General features: G+C 32.0%; 1 protein-coding gene across 4 annotated transcripts in view; it reads right to left on the bottom strand.

Moving 5' to 3' along the window:
* LOC148311620 (protein peste-like) overlaps positions 1-20,018 on the bottom strand; it is a 38,305-nt gene continuing 18,287 nt past the window's right edge. For 3 of the 4 annotated variants that reach the window (XM_088256298.1, XM_088256296.1, XM_088256297.1), the window contains exons 2-9: positions 18,810-18,940; positions 12,146-12,451; positions 6,669-6,881; positions 5,012-5,143; positions 3,431-3,602; positions 2,113-2,315; positions 1,449-1,522; positions 1-498 (exon numbers count right to left, since the gene is read on the bottom strand). In XM_088256298.1, coding sequence (XP_088112424.1) covers positions 111-498; positions 1,449-1,522; positions 2,113-2,315; positions 3,431-3,602; positions 5,012-5,143; positions 6,669-6,881; positions 12,146-12,451; positions 18,810-18,932 — 1,611 coding nt within the window. In that variant the 5' untranslated portion in view covers positions 18,933-18,940 and the 3' untranslated portion in view covers positions 1-110. The remainder of the gene's footprint in view (positions 499-1,448; positions 1,523-2,112; positions 2,316-3,430; positions 3,603-5,011; positions 5,144-6,668; positions 6,882-12,145; positions 12,452-18,809; positions 18,941-20,018) is intronic. The other variant, XM_088256299.1, reaches the window with a different exon arrangement.

Consider the following 20,018-nt stretch of genomic DNA (forward strand, 5'->3'; position numbering starts at 1 on the left):
TGGATTTTCAAATTTGATTTACTATATAAAATTTTATAAATATTTACTGATATACATAAATAATAGTTTAATTAATCATATTTTTATAACTAGCCTTCCATTCCTTATAATTAAATTACATTATTGACAGTTGTGAGAGCTTGTGCCGCCTCCCCATTGCGACTGGGCTTGCTGGCCATGTCGCCGCCATCCTCTGCGTGCGGCAACATGCACACCGTCTCCTTGGGTTCGCGCATGTTATTCAGCACTATCCGTTTGCTCTTATCCTCTCTGGATTTACCGTTATCCCGAGACTTCAAGCAAGCCCTGACGTTAATCTTGACCGGGGTCCACATGATGATCACTATTCCGATGACGAATAGACTGAGGGCTACAATATTTCCCGCAAGAGGGGCAATGAGCATCAGCTTGATAGTGTCGGCAATATCTCCAGAAAGTATTACGTGCTGCTCAAACCATAAAATTGGTAAGTAAACTTTTTGAACATTGCTGTACAATCTGTAAAATAAACATTTAATGTTAACATTAATTCACACCAAAATATTTACACTTTTCGAAATGCTGTTTTTATGCCGTATGTCAAACATTGTTATTTCTTGGTGAGGTTCATACAAAATGAAATGTTTCATTGGTTACTTTGCATAATTGTAATAAACTAGAGGTCAACATCATTTAAAGAACTAGGGTGTGTAAGAGGGATGCCACATGTAATATTTTATTGGACACAAGAGATCCTAAATGTTTATTAAAAAATCTGAAAAGTGAAAAAAAACTTCAAACAGGGGCGTCAAGAAGCCAAAGGCTGTCACTGTTTCATTTCCTTTGCATTATAAAGATTCTGAAATGATAACCGAAACGTCTTCAAGTACTATTGACACACAACATGTGAAGAAGAAGAACACAGAAGCCTAAAAGCGCTAAAAGTTGAAAAACCAGTCTGATGATGTCGGTAACGACGAAACCCGGTCGCTGGTCAAATAAAAAAGTGGAAAAGCTAAAAATATTGGTTTTAATCTAATAATAAATTAAAGTTGAAAAACCTGTTTGAAATTTTTACCACTTACAAACATTCTCAGTTTAAAAATAAATTTTTCGACTTGTTCCCATTTTAAACAGGCAATTCATTATCATGTTTCCATTTTTAATATTAAATATTGATTTCCTAAAAACAGTATGTTATTCAGATCAATACTGAGTAATAAATATATGTTTGAAAAGCATATATTCACATATTTTCTAAATTATTAATCGCATTTATATACTAAACATTTTAATGAATCGGTGACCAAGGAATTAAATGATTTTTTTTTTTTTCTCTATGTATTGTATGAATTATGTTACCATCTACTCGTATTATTATATGTGTATGTCTGACATTTATTTTTTTAGAAACGTGTTTTTATATATATATAAATATATATATATGGTTAGTAGTAATATTGACTCACCCAATATTTGGATTAGGGTATATTAAAATATTCAACTGTAACCGTGCTGCGACGTCTAGAGGGATTCCAGATGTCTGAAAAATTAAAAATATTTTGTAAGAAAATTTAAAATGACTGAGTTTTTTTTTAAACATATACATAATAAGACTATCAAACATAAAAAATAAAATGAGCTACATATAAGCTGTCTCTTTTGTACATCAACAAATCCATAGGGTGTAAATACACGTATATTGGAGCTTGTCTTTTTTACATTTTTAACCAGTTAAAATTTGTAAATATTTTTTTTTTCACACATTTTAAAAAATTTAAGCTAAAATCAAAAATTTGGAAGTCTGGAGTTTTTATTGCCGTTTAGCCTGTCATTGTCTGTTTAAGGTGATCACTTAAAGCAGTGTATCATATTCACCATTATACCCATGATTGACAACAAAGTTACTCAAATTTCAAAAAATTATATTTATGATTGTTCCAAGTGACAACACAGAACATTTTTTAAAAGGTTTCTGATAACTCACGAATAACGACTATAGATGTCACTTCCAATATACAAGTATATATTTAGTTGTCAATCATGGATAGAATGGTGAATGTTAGTCAGTGTATAAAGTGATCACTTAAACCAGCCGGATTGTTGTCAGGACAACGCTTGTTAAATACTTACCGGTTCAAGAGCCAAGTAGAAATTATGTTTATCTTTGTCCGGTTTCAAACCGTCCACAGAATTAGTGTAATACGAATCAGCCGAGTAGAAATGTGGTAAAGAAACAAATGCAGGAGATCCATATCGACAGGAAGATACGTTTATAGCTCCCGATGGTTGACATTCTCCTGGGCAATAACAACTATTTTCCTTGAAGATTGTCCCTAAAATCAATTCAAATGATTATTAGTTATATAAACTTTATCTCACTTTTACATCATATAACTGACAACGTCATTAATGAAAAGTCGAGAAAATAAACAGAACAAAAACATTATCCAGATGTTTTTTATTCTGTTTAATATTAATATAACCGTCTTAGAATGTTCTCGTATATTAAAATAAATACTAAACAACTTAATATTTTGAGGAAAATATGCACAAATTATAGTGATTATCCTTTTTTGCTAGTTTATTTTTATTTTTTTACTACTCATATATTTTTCTAACTGCTATCAGTATTAAATGTTGCAAAGAGTACTTTATTGAAAGTACATAATGTTAACTTAAAAATTTGAAACTGATTATTAGTAATATAAAGGGAAGGTGAAGCCTCGTGCTTCAGATAAGTGGATATAAAGATTATATATATTTTTGAGATACAGATAACATAACTCAAAGAGTCAAGGGCATAACTGCTACATAGGAGATTAAATGGAGAAATAATAGTAAAATGGTAAGGTATGAGAAGGAAAATAGCAACAATATATAAGGCACTCCTCATAGTTGTTAATCCATACTTGTATAAGTTTGTGGAAGTTATACCCTGCTAATAAAGTAAATCACATAACTAGCAAAATAAATGTGAAAAAGTTGAAAAGTAAATTTTTCGCATAACGAATTACAGAGAAAAGGCAAGTCCATTTTTCATGACATTCATTTGCGAGCTGGGACTTTTGCGCCAGTGAAAACAACAAAAGAAAACACTTAACGCGTAAGATTCTGGAACGAATACCTCAGAACAGGTATCTCCAAATACCTAGTGAGGATAGACAGTGTCCAATAAAAAAAAAATAATAATAAATATATGTTTATATATAAATATGTATAACTTAAGTACAAAATTATATTAAATAATAAACGCTGTTCTGCAGCACTGAACCTGAACCTGAATTATGCTCATTATGAGAGATTCCACTGTATTTAATGATCGAAGACAGAACATGAGAACTTCACAGTGTTTTTATCATTATCGTGTTAAAGTTTATTATCCTCCTTGAATATTGTAATGAAAAAGTGTATCACATGAATCTAATATTAAATGCATAAATGTATTTACCATTATCTAATAGTCTATCTCCACTAGAAAATTTATACGCTTCGATATTTTCAATGTAGACTGTTTCATCGTAGTCAAATGACATAGGTCTACAAATATCTGCTGAAAACAGCGATATATGATCAGATTTTTTCAATTTGGACGGAAAAAACTCTCCAGCAGATCCTTTCACCTAGAAACAAAAAAAAATACAATTTTACACAACTAATTTACATTACTTTTATAATGTTGAATATGATTTTTTTAAATAATTAAATAAAGAAAACGTTAGATATAAATCATTTTAAAAATATAACAATATCTGGGATAATATTTTGATATATACATTTTTGTGTAGGTATCAAAATATTGTAAAATGTAGATTATTATTTTTATCAAATATATACGTAGGGAGTCGGTATTTTTTATTAACTTTGGTACAGTGCTTTTTCAATCAATTACCAACACCACCATTGTCAAATATACATTCCTTCATATTGAACTTGAATAAATGAATTTCATGGGACAATGCCTCAATAAAAATGTAAAAGAATAACAATTGAATCATATTTTGTCAAAAATGGTCACTATGATCACTGTTGCCAAGAAAAAGGGATTCCGTTAGCTAGGTTGCGTACACCGCATTTCCCCAAGCCCCCAACAAACTTGTCTCTTTTACAAGGTATCGGACTCACACCGCCTAGGATGACAAGTGTGGCCAACCCGTCAGCAGTAATCGTCTGAATGAGGATGCAAAGGATCTGGCAGCAAACGGAAGAGCCTTGAGGCAGTTAGTGGACTCCATATCATCCACATAGGGAATGCATATTGATAAGGTAAATAATAAATCTCAATAGTACTATGGGTTGGTGTATAGTATTGTTTGGTTGCTGGTGTAGTGATTATCCTGATGAAAAGACAGGTACGTCTCGAAACCGGTTTATAAAAATCTCGGTGAGTAGTTATAAACTAACATTACTTATATTTTGTTTAAATATCTAACCACAGAGTAATATTTTAAATAAATATTATGATGAACTTAGTCTTAGCTTTTGTGATAAGCAATTTATCAAAAGATTAATGCTCTTCACTATTGAACTGGGTGATATACCAATAATAATTTATCTTACGTGTTGATTGACATGTCAATGCAATTATGTTTGTAAATGCAACAAATAAAAACTCCAATTATAAATTACATTTTCTATAAAACATAGATGAAACTGATATCACACACACTATGTAAATATTTGTATATGGAAATGTACGCATACACAATCTAATGTTAATCTATATGCAATATTTTATAATTGCATTATAGAGTAACACATCTTTTTTTTTTATTGAACACATATCAAAAACTCTGTGCGCCAATGCCAAGCTTATGAATTACATAATAAAACTGAACTTCTTGAACAATTGTGTTTTTACAAAGTATCGTTTTCAATAATAATACCTTTTATATTCCCACTCATAATACCTATTATACTCAGTTTGATATTATATAACATTGGTGACACAAAGGAAATTTGTTAATGCATGCATATTTTTTTCTTCTTTTGTTATGGTTTTAGCGTTATTATTGGCGTGCATCTTACATACTTTCCCACATTCGCCTTCGAAAAAATCCGTTCTAGAGACATTGTTCCAGTTCATGAGAACCCCAAAGTCATCCATGTTAGCTACACCTGTCGCCATATTGAAATATCCATCATTTTCTATAGATCCATTTCTCTGGAAGCAACAAAAAAAAAGATTAACACTGTTGAATTCAATGTAGGTACTAGGTAACGGGTGGAGAACCTGCAAATTCTTGGCTACTCTGATAAGGCCTTTTAACTTGTACCGATTTAAAAAAAAAACAGAATATCTTTATTCATTGATTTGGCGTTTAATTTGTAGAACTCCATTTTAATTTATGTATTAATTATAAATCAAACACAGATTTTTTGAGTCTGTAGACTCAAAAAATCTGTGTTTGATTTATAATTAATACATAAAAGAATATCTTTATATTTAAAATTCAGCATCCTTTTGTTTGAGTTCCTCAAACTCAAAAAGTAGTCGATGGTTTGTATAATACCCTATGTACGTAAAACATATTTTTTAACAATGAAAATTTAATTCGAATTGTAAGTCTGTATTTTTTATATTGCATTTTGACTTATTTACACTGTGAAATTGAAATATTTGGTTTACACGGGGGGGAGGGGTGTCAATATTTTTCTTTACTGCTGTCGTATGTTGATTCAGATAAATGAGTGTAGCCTATAGAAATGAAAAGATTCTTTACCACTTTACTAAGTAATTAATATGGGGTAATAAATAACCCAAAAGTGTCAAAAATAATGTTTAGGTGTGTAATGTGTAAAAAGAAATGGAAATAACTTTTTTAAATACATACATAATTGTATTTAATATTTTGTTAAACTAAATAATTTGCATTAAAAAAATAATGGCTCTTTTTAAATCAACGACGAACTAATAAAAATGACTGACCCCATAACTGAGATAATATGCATTAATGAGTTTTTTCAGAACGTCTGTATTATTGTTTAATTAATTTTTAAATGTTAAAATTAATTAACCGTATAATTCAAATAAAAATATTATTACTTGTATATTCATATGCATAAATTTGTGACAGGCGCTATGGCGTAGTTGGGTAGATGCTCAACTGTGAAGCTGGTGTCGTAGATTCGATTTCCACAAATTGAAAAATTAATTTTAAAAATATTTATTTTCAATTGTTCTAGGTGTTGTTTTATATTTTTTGCATTTACCTTACCTTACTATCCTTTTTACAGACAAGCCTCTAAAATAGACGCTTTGCAGGTTATTACTTTTTTTATTACGTTTGTGTTTTTCTTCTAACCCTTATCTGTACCCAATGGTGCATAGGGCACTGTATAGTATTGGCGTAGTGTTATCTTGATCGTTACTTACATGAAGGCAAGGATATCATTCCTGCACTTCAGGGACCAGTCCAGGGTAATATTAAATAAATATTACAGTGTAAAATCACTAATATTTATTTAAACCTCCCCTGGGAATTGAATCCATGACCTCCGGCACGGTAGCTAAACACGCTAACCATCACACCACGGAGGCGAACATATGATTATTTTAGATAATTTTTTTTATCAAAAGAAGAAAAATATTTAATGAATTATTATTTTGATTGACGACTATTTTAGTAACCGGATTTGATAGATAAATATCTATCGTTTTATAAAAAATAATGAATTTGTCATCTCACCTTATAAAACCAACCAAATCTGTCGACAGGCGGAGCGTTGGTCTCACTCTTGGGAAGGCTCTGCGCCAGATCCAAGAGTGCATCTTGGTAACCATCGAACAGGAGTTCTCTCACGGTTTTCGTCACGGAGATCGTCTGATGAAACATGGCCAAACCGACGTGTATTCCTTTCTGACGCAGGAAGTTCTTATTCCGCGATGAGTACACAGCGCTCTATAAAAAGAGTATTTCAATAAATCATCTTATTCTTCTCATGCCACTCCTATCGGAGGTTGGATAAGGTTAGGTTAGGTTAGATGAGTGTACAGCGCTCTATAAAAAGAGTATTTCAATAAATCTTCTTCTTCTTCTCATGCCACTGCTATCAGAGGTTGGCGTCCATCTCCTTAAACTCCACACGATCCTGGGCCAGCCTAATAAGGGTTGCTGCATCCGGTATTCCAAACCACTGTTAAAGATTTTTGAGCCATGATATTCTTTCACGCCCCAAGCCCCGTCTGCCCTCTACCTTTTCCCCTACTAAAAGCTGTAGAAGGGCATATTTTTCTCCACGGAGCATGTAGCCAAAGTATGTGGCTTTTCGTCTTTTAACAGTAGTAAGCAGTCTTTGAATAAATCAGTTAAAGAAAGTGAACACCAGGTTAAGAGAAATATGTGAGATTGAAGATGTCGTTAGGTGGTAAAGACAACAAAGAAGACAATGGTATGCGCATGTGAGGAGAATGGTACCATCCAGACTCCACCACATTGCATTGCACGCTCAACCCGAAGGTAGAGTTTAGGGCAGACCACCAAAGTGACAGCTGGAAATCGACATTGCAGGAGGATAATCCCACTTATTATTAATTTGACTTGATTCAGATGTAATAAAACAGTTCATATTGTTCAGGGTAAGTTTTTATTTTAAACTATCTATACCCAGCCACGCGTTGTTATGGCTCAGTCTAGTTAAATAAAAAAGAAGGAAAAGAGTAAGAACACATTTCTAATGCGTTTTAATTTCACGATAATTTCGATTATGAAGCAATGAAAATGTTCAGAAGCAATAAACACAATAAAAAAACGTTGAAAATGCTGTCTAGAAGCATGCTGTTCGCAATGAGCAATATTTAGTGTATTGCCATTTTGTTAACATATGGCGCTGCCATGTCAAAAAAGATGTTAAAAAAACATGTCCTATGTTTTGACCTCTGTCATAAAAACATACGCGCGTTCTAATGCAACGTTGTGTTTCGTAGTAAAATTTCAAAGCAATCGGTTTATAATTTTAGGAGACTTTGGATTTTAAACAAATGATTATTTAGCTTCACGACATTTTTGTGTGTGTCCAAATCCTTGTTCAAATCTAGGTGTCTCCATTTAGGAGTTTTGCGCCATAAAATTTGTGATATATGTAGTAGTTCAAAAATTTTGAGTAGTGTGGTTGTCAATCATGGGTAGAATGGTGAATGTTACACGTATAAAATGATCACTTAACCAGCCTATGACAGGTCGTAAGTCCTGTAAATACCCAGACATCCGTATTCCTCTTCATCTACATAGGTTGAGATGTCGTACATATTATATATAGATGGATAAAAACACGCGCGCATTAGAAATTGAATACCTGTTTAAGACGTATTTATAATTGAGGTCATTTTCTTTTTAATGGGAATTTACATATTCTCCTGTTGTTTTTTTCGCGTATTTATTTTTCGAATGTAAAAAAAGAACAAAACAAAATTAGTCGGTTAAAATTTTAATATAAACTCATTTTAAGATCATGTGTTTTTATACAGATTAAATGGTTTTAAATAGACACGTGATTAAAACGCGTCAACGATGATTTCAACCCAATTAATTTCACTTGTCATCAAATCATTTGTTATTATTTGTTGTTATCGGCTTAGAAATTTTCATATGATAAAATGAAAAATTAGAATTACTCTCGCATATCAGAAATATTTATCAAAAAGTTATCTAATTAGCACACGCATTGCGATAATACTGATATTGTTGTTTTTTTGCTAATATATTCGTAATATCTTTTTTAAGTTGTTTTTTTTTTTTTAATTAAGATTTTGCTTTGTACTGACGTTTCTATATAACAGTATTTAACGGTGTTTTTTTTAGTTTATAAAGCACCTCAAGTACAAGGGTAGATTTTTTTTCTTATTAATTTTGGAGAAAAACAGCGGAAAAATAGTTCTCAAAACATATTAATAATATTATAGATTCTAAAAAAGATAAAATCGGTACAAACTCTGAAATCGGCCAGCATCTCGGCTGTCCAAGCGTAAAACACAGTAAGGGACATTTTTTTGCAGTAGGTACGTTTTTTTTGCATTTTTGGACTAAGTAGATTCTACTTAGTCCAAAAATCCAAAAAAATGTACTACAAAAAAAATGTCCCTTACTGTGTTTTGAGTTTGGACAGCCGATCTACTGATCTATCTGAAATTGAGTCGAAATGTTCCGATTTTTGCTTCAACCGTGTTTCATGGCATCGTTTTTGTGCCGAGGACCTCTCTGTTTTTTTAGGGATTTTTTTGCAGTTATCAATAAGATTCTCGACTAAAATTCTTACAACGACTTGCTACTTGCTATATAAATTTTAAAATAAAAATTATAGGTCTTTTAAAATAGTATAATCATGAAAATTGATTCCAGGTTATATAATTATTTGAATCTAATTGAATAAATAAAGTAAATAGTTTATGTATGGTAAAACAGATATCTATAAAAATCTCACGTTGCATTGTTTTTTATGTTTAAGGCCCAGTATTTTTTAAGTTGCAACTTGATTTTCTGTGAATCCAGGTTACATTTTTCGTAATTGTTTTTTTCTAAAAACACCGGTTTTGCCCTGAATAAATAAGTTTTTCTTCGAAATAATTATATGGTTTTGAAAATAAAAGAGCTATCGAAAGGAACGGTGGTTAAAAAATAAATAAAAATATTTTTTCTATAAATGGTAAGTATATTAAAAATATATAAATATATCCAATATACTTTACTCTTACTCTTTAAAAAATCGAGTGTGAAAAGACGCGTAAACTCTCCAGTGGTCGGGCAGTGATTGAACTGTGTGTTTGTGTCGTATCCCCTTAATATCTACGCCGCCGCCGACCCTGATGAAAGAATTCTAATATCATTTAATTAAAAAGAAAATCATTGATCCGTATTATCATATATTTATATTTTTATCTCCTCGCTATACAGACCGTTTAATACTTTATTTACATAAATACGTTCAAATAACAAAACAAAAATGATTTATTGATAGCGTTTTATCATATAATAAAAAAAAAAAACAAATCAACTTACGTTTTTTCATATTTCATATATTTTCAAACAATCTTCGCCTCTTGCAGATTAATGCACCCCGCTCATTAATATCCTATTATTTTCATTACGACTCCTAACCTGGCCACTTTCAAGTATTAGAAGTTCTTGATAATAGAACATACCAGTCTATATCTTTATAAATAAATTATATGAGCACTCAACATACTCTAGTGATTAAATTACGTGACCTTCATCGATCATTATAAGTAAGCATTGTTGATACTTTTGAAACGACAAACTCTTCTGACTAATACAAGGTGAGAAACCGGAAAATATTTCAGACCGACCAGGATATCGGGACGTGTTTTCAACCGGGACAATCGCGTAGCATTGTATGGTAAACCAAATGTGTACAGGTAACCGTCGTTTTGCGCCGTTTAGATTTACGCCGATTCACAACTACGCCGGTTGGTGGCGTCCGTGGGATATCCCGGTTCAGCTGACCACAGCGTTGCGATTCTAATACCAAAAACACTTACACATTGTTTTATTGTAACACTGTGTGCGCGAGCAGGCTATTGTGTAGAATTAGAAGAGTTGATGTGATGGAGGAATTAGATTACCCACAATCAGAAAATACAGAAGAAAAAGATGAGAGAAAAAATATGGGAAAACCATAAAAAACAGCCGACATAACTCGTATCCTTTCTTCTATATAAAGGTTAACACATGACCTATGTGGATAAACGAGGATTTCAATCGAAACACGAATGTTAAAAGAATCGTCACAGCTCCCGTTCACCCTTATGGTATAATTTTGCAAGAAAGGAACAACAATAAAGCAAATGATGTTTTTTTTTAAGTGTAAGAATTTAATTTCGTACCGACGAACTGGTGAATTTTTTTTAATCATTTTGACTATATCAAGGTATTATTTATTTTGTAAACGAATTTAAACTTTATTTGTGAAATACAGTTACAATTTATTTTATATATAGGCTATATGTAAATAAACATGTCAGATTTTCATTAAAAATTTGACATGGAACTTAACCATATATTGGCCATTATATTTGTGTTCATTTTACGCCGGTGTTTCTCGTATCGGAACCCCGGCGTAAAGCGACGTTTACCTGTACTAGATAAACTATTATACTAAACAAACATGTGAAAATCATTTATCGTTGTAATTATTATTATTAGTTAATTTTATTATTAATACACTGCAAGCTGATGCGTGTGTATTTAATTTTAATGTACATGGTTTTTAAACATATAAAAATAACATTATAAATTGATGTGTGCATCTAGGGGGTTTTTAATGCATTAATTGAACTTGCACCAATCACCTCTCAGGAAGGCCATTCGAATTCTCCACAACTTGGTTTGTTAGGAAGTTCTTCCTGGGGTTGGACGAAAAGGAGGTAGTGTTTAATTTCAATGAATGACCTCTGACCGCTCTTCCAGAGAACTCAATTCAAGCTCCCTGAAGCGGTCCTCATAAGATTTTTGTTTCTTAGAGAAAATACCATTTTAGTTCCCCCTCTCTGGACTTTCTCCAACAACTCTATGTCTATTGAAATAAATAATTAACAAAATGTAATGGCCGAAATCTACTACATACGTTTATCGTTTTTTTCTTAAAAATCACTCTACGATTTATACGAGTAGAATGATAAAAAAGTATTATTTTTTGACATCTCATCAAAGACGAAGAAGAATATGGAAGTCTCGGCATTTACGGGGCTGACGACCGAAACAGGCTGGTTTAAGTGATCACTTTACACACGTGTAGCATTCACCAATTCTACCCATTATTGACCACCACACTACTCAAATTCCTGGAAGTTCTATATATTATATATGAACCAATTTTGAAACATAAACAATTCATCTAGTGAAGTTCTAGTGATTCAAGAACAATGTTTCAAAATTGGTTCATATATATAGAACTTCCAGGAATTTGAGTAGTGTGGTTGTCAATAATGGGTAGAATTGGTGAATGTTACACGTGTGTAAAGTGATCACTCAAACCAACCTAAGACGGTCGTCAGCCCCTTAAATGCCCAGACTTCCATATTCTTCTTCATCTTTGGTGAGATGTCAAAAAATAATATGAAAATAACTCCTGTAATTGGATATAATCCAGATTTTGTGAATAAGTATTTGGACACACTCAAAATGTTGTAAATAAAAAAAAGTAAACTTACAGCTGCAATAACGTTGAGAGTAGTTATATTGTCATCTAGATTTCCATTGCTCTCACTTTCAACATAATACCATCTTCTCAGTTGCCGATAGCTGACCGTTGAATTTTCGTTGTTCCACGTGACGTTTACTTTTTCTTTGGTTTCCCTAAATCTATAGGGCCCCAGCTCGACCATGTGAGGTTTGCTCGTTTTGTTGGTTATATCATCAGGATTTGTCCAGTTGAAGAAATAAAAATCTAAATACATCGGAATGGGTGGTTCTCTCCAAATTTCGTAACCTCTTGAAGTTGGAGTGAGTTTCATTTCCTGGAATTAAATCAACATTAAATAAATGTCTAAATATCAGTATTTAATAAAAAAAGTTGACGTATTGTTTGTAGAATTCCATAATCAATTATCTTTATCATAGGTTCCCAAAGTTGACTGGGATCTGACCCATCTAACAAAAATATCCAATCTTGGGACCCACCTTTTAGCTGTCTAAGAGATAAGAGCGTATAAATAGCTGAATGTATAAATATATAAATCGGATCTCCAGACAGCCTTCATACTGTTAAACGCGGACCCTGCGAGTCCTAAACGCCTTTTGAAGGCTGCAGTTTTCAGAGTGTCGATGAAAAATGGTTGAGTGGAAATGCGATGACTGACCATTCTCTGTAAATGTCTTTGCACTATTCCGTGTCTGTCTGCTGTGCTGGTCGGGGTTGTAGGCATCTGTGTACCGGCCAACGTCGGGTCGGAATTGGATCTAGCTGGCTAACTGAACTAAATACTAATCCCTTTCATTGCCTACACCGGGGTACTTCTAGAAAATTTGGTGACGGATTTACAAACTTGTATTTATTTAGATTGGCAGTGACAGAGATATTGAAAGCTTTTAACTGTAAATTCACAGTGAAATCGGGATACAATTTTATGTTGTTTCACATTTTCAATAAATTTCGCAACTTAGTTCAACAAAAAATTGCTTTGCAAGAGCAGATCTGTCAGGAAGCCTAGATGCTTCTGTATCAGATCTGGGCATACGGTGGGACAGCTTTCAATGTATGCCCTTTTCAGTCACGTGCACTCCCAAGTACTTGAAACTCTCGAAATATACACGTAACCATTTTTAATTATTTATGATAAATATGTACCTACTGTAAATTATCAGTCTATTTACAATTAATAATCATTTACGCTAAACTGTTTTTTTTTTAAATAAATATTCAATTATCGTTGACAGCGAATGATTTATGCTATCATTTAAAAGAAAAATAGTTTATTATATTTTATATTTTACAAAAAAAAATTGTTTTATTATTAATATACTCGCATAAATATCTCCGATTCGGATGGTTGAATGAAATTGTTTTTCAAAAATATGTACTATCAATATATTTGAATTCATTTAAATAATTCAAATCTTGTCATTAATAAATTAAATAAAGTGGAATTTTGTCATGTCATTGACGATAACTATATTGAACCAGCGCAGTGGAATTCACACCATAACGGAAGTATTTTATTTCTTTAGAGTAAATATTTAATTAGATATTTTCCTTAAAGCGAGGAGTGTAAGTCAGAATAGAAGAATGTGGCGTTTCATCATCTCTGCCATCGCAGGGATACCTGCGTGATGGTAGTAGTAGTGGTTAATTTCAGTTAAAGTATTGTTTATTATTGTTTTTTCTTTCCTTTCTCTATCGCCACTTTGATCCTTTTTTATTACTACCATGTCTTTTATTTGTAAGAGACGAAATCACTTTAACCAGTTGAGGTGATCCTTTTTCTGTCAGTTTTTGGGTGGTTTTTATAAGAACCATATTTTGATTGCTATTTGGATCGCACACTGTGAGCATTTATTGTACCTATTTGAACCTTGGTTAACCCTTTTGATTGCTATTTGGATCGCACACTGTGAGCATTTATTGTACCTATTTGAACCTTGGTTAACCCTTTTGATTGCTATTTGGATCGCACACTGTGAGCATTTATTGTACCTATTTGAACCTTGGTTAACCCTTTTGATTGCTATTTGGATCGCACACTGTGAGCATTTATTGTACCTATTTGAACCTTGGTTAACCCTTTTGATTGCTATTTGGATCGCACACTGTGAGCATTTATTGTACCTATTTGAACCTTGGTTAACCCTTTTGATTGCTATTTGGATCGCACACTGTGAGCATTTATTGTACCTATTTGAACCTTGGTTAACCCTTTTGATTGCTATTTGGATCGCACACTGTGAGCATTTATTGTACCTATTTGAACCTTGGTTAACCCTTTTGATTGCTATTTGGATCGCACACTGTGAGCATTTATTGTACCTATTTGAACCTTGGTTAACCCTTTTGAATTCAATAAAATCATTTGAGACCGCTTAGTTTCACTCAAATCACGTTTTCTTGGCATTTTAATAAAAAATAATGAAAGCTTAAATGAAAAAAAAAAAATTGTCCGCCTCCGTAGTGTAATGGTCAGCCCGCTCGGCTACCGTTCTGGAGGTCCCGGGTTCGATTCCCAAGGGGGATAAAAATAAATATAAGTGATTTTTTCACTGTAATATTTATTTAATATTACCATGGACTGGTACCTGAAGCGGAGGGCTGATCACCTTTCCTTCATGTGTAAAACGATCATGATAACACTGCGTTTATAAGACACAGTGCCCTATGCACCATTGGGGTGCGGATAAGGGTTTTATTATTATTATTAAATGAAAAGTATAGAAACGGTCACACTTCCTCATTGATTACATATAATAACTGGAGAGCAACATTTCAAATAATTGAATTCAAATGAGTGTTTTTAAATAAACCACGCCCCTTATTGTAGTAAGTCAAGATAGCAGATAAGTAGCAGGTAAAATACATCAGAATACAATACAATCTGAAGGGATTGCGAGAATTCCAATAATTGCAGTATTTGAAGGCATAAACCAATTGTGTACGGGGTGACTAACGCAGTGTTATGTCTACCTACAAGAGAGTATATACTATATCACTATATCGTCGTGTTGGGGAAACAATGTTCTATCTAACACATTTAGGTATTTTCACATTTAACTCTTACTCTATTCAGATTTAAATTTCGGTTCATAAAATTCGGTATAAAAATTACAACAAAAAACCAAATCAATCGTCAGAAATTCAAAGGGAAACAAAGTTCTATCTGTTATTATGAAATATCATTCAGAGAAACATGGTTCTATCTCGACTAATTTCATACTATATAGTATTCAAGATGGCGGAATAGCTGAATTTTGTGAACCACCAAACTCGAGTTTTGTGTGATATAACTGGTGAATTTATTAATATTCCCGAAAATATGATACAGAAAGGTAGTGTTAACATAAATTTTTCATATTTTGAAATAAAAATCAGTAATTTTCGCGATAATCTGTGGAATTGAAACAATGCTGAATTTATCATTATTTACCAGAGGCAAACTTTTTGCTGCTAAAAAAGTACTCAACAAGAAAAATCGCTTGGAAAAATGCAAATTTAATAAAAAAAATTCATTCCACCAACTTCGGCAGTATAAACAAATTAAAATAAATATTTTGGTTATCTAAGTGACTGCAACAAGGTTCTATTTGAGATAGAACGTTGTTGCATTGTATTATTTGAATAATTTTGAAAAATCTCAAGGTTACAAAGTTCTATCTGAACTTTTTTTACTTAAAAATTATTTATTGTTCCAACTTTTCTAAAAAATGTTGCATTAAATTTGCTTTTCGGTTTGATTTAATCATATTATTAAACTAATAATTAAGTATTTATGTAGAATATTAGAAAAAACATCATCTAAATTTTCAACCTCTCATATCTTAAAACTATAAGGAATCCACATAGAACCTTGTTTCCCCAACGCGACGATATGTAAAGCAGTTTTTATTTATTTTACTCGCGATTTGAATGATGCTCAATTGGAGTAATTAAAACGTAATAGGTGTGTAATAATTAGTAATAAATACATTATAAAAATTAAATAAAACACAATATTCGTTTTTGACCACTATTATTTCGGTACTATTTTTCAATTTTTTTTACTAATATTTTGTCTTCTTCAGGAATTGATGCTATCGAAGCAACCTTGATGGAGACAACGTATTTGTCGAAACCGGTAGTAAAAAAAGTACCAAAAATAAAACGGCATTAATATAAAATTTGTGTTTTATGTTTTTTACTAAGATTATAAAATGTGCTCAAGTATCAGCAAACAAAAAAATTAATACGATTCTAAATCTATTTTCATTTTCCTTATAGCATTAATAATTTATTTTCACTTTTAGTTAATTCCTTTGTAATACCTACCTATCGTATTATAACATTCACATTTAAAAACAAAGTAAATATTTTCCAAGGTATTTTGTGTATACGTTACATCACATTATTGAATAACTCTTTCGATTTGTTCCCCTGGGATTTGTTACGAAGGTTATCATCGCTATTACGTAAATTCAATTATTCACGTTCGTTCGTTATAATATATTTCGAACAGAAAATGCAGTGTTCACTATATGGGTCAATTCAGTGGCGTGCACAGAGTTTTTAATCAGGATAGCATAGGGTTGGGAAAGAATAAGGCATAGTAGGCACTGGTCGTAATGGAACTCGAGTAATCCAGGGTAGGCACTGATTTTCTACCTATATAGAATGCACGCCTTTGTGTCAATTCGTAAACGTAACGAAAATTAATGTAATGATGATTTTTTAATATAACTATTTTTTTAATCTATCTCTGTCATGTCGTCCATCCATCTTCAATATGTTAAAGTGTCGAAGGTGTTTGTCACAATCGGAGAGAAAAATTATTGGTTAGGAATATAAAAAAAGTACAAACAGCAATTATTTGCTCTAATAACAAAAACTAACTGTCAAAGTAACGATCTTTGAGCGAACGAAAGCATATGGAAAGTGCATCAATTAAGGAGTTTATTTCTTCTTATTGTCGTCGGAAATTTCGTTAAGGCCTAATATACGATAAATCGCAACTTAATTTTCTTTGACCCAGGTAACATTTAAAATCAAAATACGAAGAATAATAAATGAAGCAATGCATTCACGTAATATTTCTCAAAAGGGGGAAATACTCTTGCAATTTACAATACAATGTAGTTGATTAAGGCGGGATAATCGATAGCCAGCAACTTAATTTTATTTAAACCTCGGTAACATTTAACGTAATTTTTTTTTTGCTTCAAACACAATTTTTGTATTGAAAAAAACAAGCTTTGCTTCGAAATAAATATATGTGGTTTTGAAAAGAAAAGATTTATTGAAAGGTAAGGAGTTTAAACAAAAATTATAAAAATATTTTTACAACAAAAACAACAAAAAAAGGCAATATATATAAGTATATATATTTTTTTTAAATTATCGTTCGTGAAATGTCGTGCCGCTTCTAGCGTTGCCGAACGCTGAATGACATCTGTTATGGCGAGTATCCCCTTAAACACAGCAACGAGATGCGTTGATATTTTAACAAATGGAGTATAGAGCGAAACGACGGAAATCGAATAGAAAAATTATGATTTCAAATGGATGAGAATAGGACACATGGAAACTTTTCGTTATAAAATTAATATTTTAACAGAATTTGTGCTAACGGATTTTTTATATTAAGTTCTAAAAAATATTTGATACTCTGGATTTTTTTACGCGATTTTGTTTTTTAATAATTTATTCCGGTTTTAATTTCGTTTATCGTTATCTAGTAAATATGCGAATTGTTAATTATTATTTTTTTCATGCTGTATAAATAAAAATGTTAAATCGTGCAATCATTTTCAGATTGTGCGTGAATAAACCCATTTATAAAAGTTTTTTTTATAATTTTTACCGTAACATATTTAAAGAATCAGCCGGATATTATATTACTGAAATAAACAAAAATTTTAAAAATTACTTTTAGAAAGAATAAATTAATGGGGTGGGTAGTTAAAGTTAATGTTTTAGTATTTAATTTTACCCATTCCATAAAGTTTTTTTATTTATTTATTTCACCAGGATTATAAAACACCTTTTCTCTACTTGAAATCATATAAATGTAACTATTATTACGCCGATTATTCCGACTCCTTGACCTTAGCACTTTCAAGTATTTAAAATACTTTATCGTGCCAAGCTTTCCTCGGTCGGCCTCTGCTTCTTTTACCAACTACATTCACCTCATAATTTTGTTTTACTATTCTTTCTTCGCTCATTCGATTCACATCACATGTTCAAACAATCTCAACACTCCAAACCCTCATCCTCACCCCAATGGTGCATAGGGCACTGCATCGTATAAACTCAGTGTTATCTTGATCCGTTAACATATGAAGGAAAGGTGATCAGCCCCCCGCTTCAGGTACCAGTCCAGGGTAATATTGAATAAATATTAGAGTGAAAATATCACTTATATTTATTTAAACCCCCCCTGGGAATCGAACCGGGGACCTTCAGTGCGGTAGTCGAGCGTGCTGACCATTACACTACGGAGGCGGACAAGCATTTCAACACACCTTATTTTATTAATAATGCTTAATTCAGCCTTGCAGTCTTCCCTTATATCACCATTCGAACATCTTTTTGCAGTTTTTTTTATATGCTAATGTAATGTTCTGTATTTTTGGACACGTTATAAATAATCACACAAGGGATAAATTGAATTGTTTGGTAAATTTAACCCATACCTTCTGTAAAATAGCGTAAAATATATCATCCCAGCATATTGCTAACGCAGCTCCCAAGCCTGCCAACAGTGCTCCCGCCACTGACGTCATGGTTATCTTCCACCGCATACTTCTTGGTTGCATCGTGTGATCTACAAAACGAGGAAAATGTACATAAAATGGATCAATTTCATGATGTGTTATTATTAGCCAATAAATTAATATGAAAAATCACAAGACTATCGGTAGCATTCTCATTAAAATCTGTAGAGAAGTACGGGAGATATTAAGGTTTCAACTTTAGATATTTGAATAAAACGAAAAACGAACACGGCTATACGTCATCAAATTTGACGTCATCGGATGTGTTATGCAGCGTATCCCAAAATGTTCATGCTTTATAGAGCTATAATATAAAAGTAGTAGTGTGGATTGTTTGCTTACCGCTACAATACCAATTGTGTTATACAAATATGAGGGCAGGGGGGTGGGAGGGTGGACCATAGACATCAGAAAATAGAGCGCCCAATAATTTAGCAATTACATCAACATTAAAATTACTCCAGAGTTACTGTGACGTCATTTATTGCCAACTTACGAAAATAACGTCCTCCAACACGGTAGCAAAACACGCTTACCATTACACCAAGGAGGCGGACGATACTATGTAGATGTAAACAAAATATGACTAAGTATTGCACCCATCGCTTAGTCGGGCTGTAATACTAATTATGTTTTTTAAATGTTTATTATTATTATAATTAGTTAATTGTCTAATTAAAATGTAACCTTGTTTTAAAATCACTATAAATATTTTATTATAACTTTTACAACATTTTGAGTGTGTCCAAATACTTGTTCACAAAATCTGGATTATCTCCAATTACAGGAGTTATTTTCATATTATTTTTTGACATCTCATCAAAGATGAAGATGAATATGGAAGTCTCCGTAAATGCCCAGACTTCCATATTCATCTTCATCTTTGATGAGATGTCAAAAAATAATATGAAAATAACTCCTGTAATTGGAGATAATCCATTATTATAACTTAATTATAATGTCTACCGGTTTCGAAGCTAACCGCTTCTTTATCAAGACTGAATAATACTAATTAGTACTAATCATTATAATTTGGTTGGCATTATAATTAAGTTGGCATTATAATTAAGTTATAATAAAATATTTATGGTGATTTTAAAACAAAGTTACATTTTAATTATAAAATGG

Source organism: Brachycentrus maculatus, unplaced genomic scaffold (genome assembly GCF_059751285.1).
Source record: "Brachycentrus maculatus isolate JH-2025_06_01 unplaced genomic scaffold, ASM5975128v1 h1tg000060l, whole genome shotgun sequence".
NCBI lineage: Eukaryota > Metazoa > Arthropoda > Insecta > Trichoptera > Brachycentridae > Brachycentrus > Brachycentrus maculatus.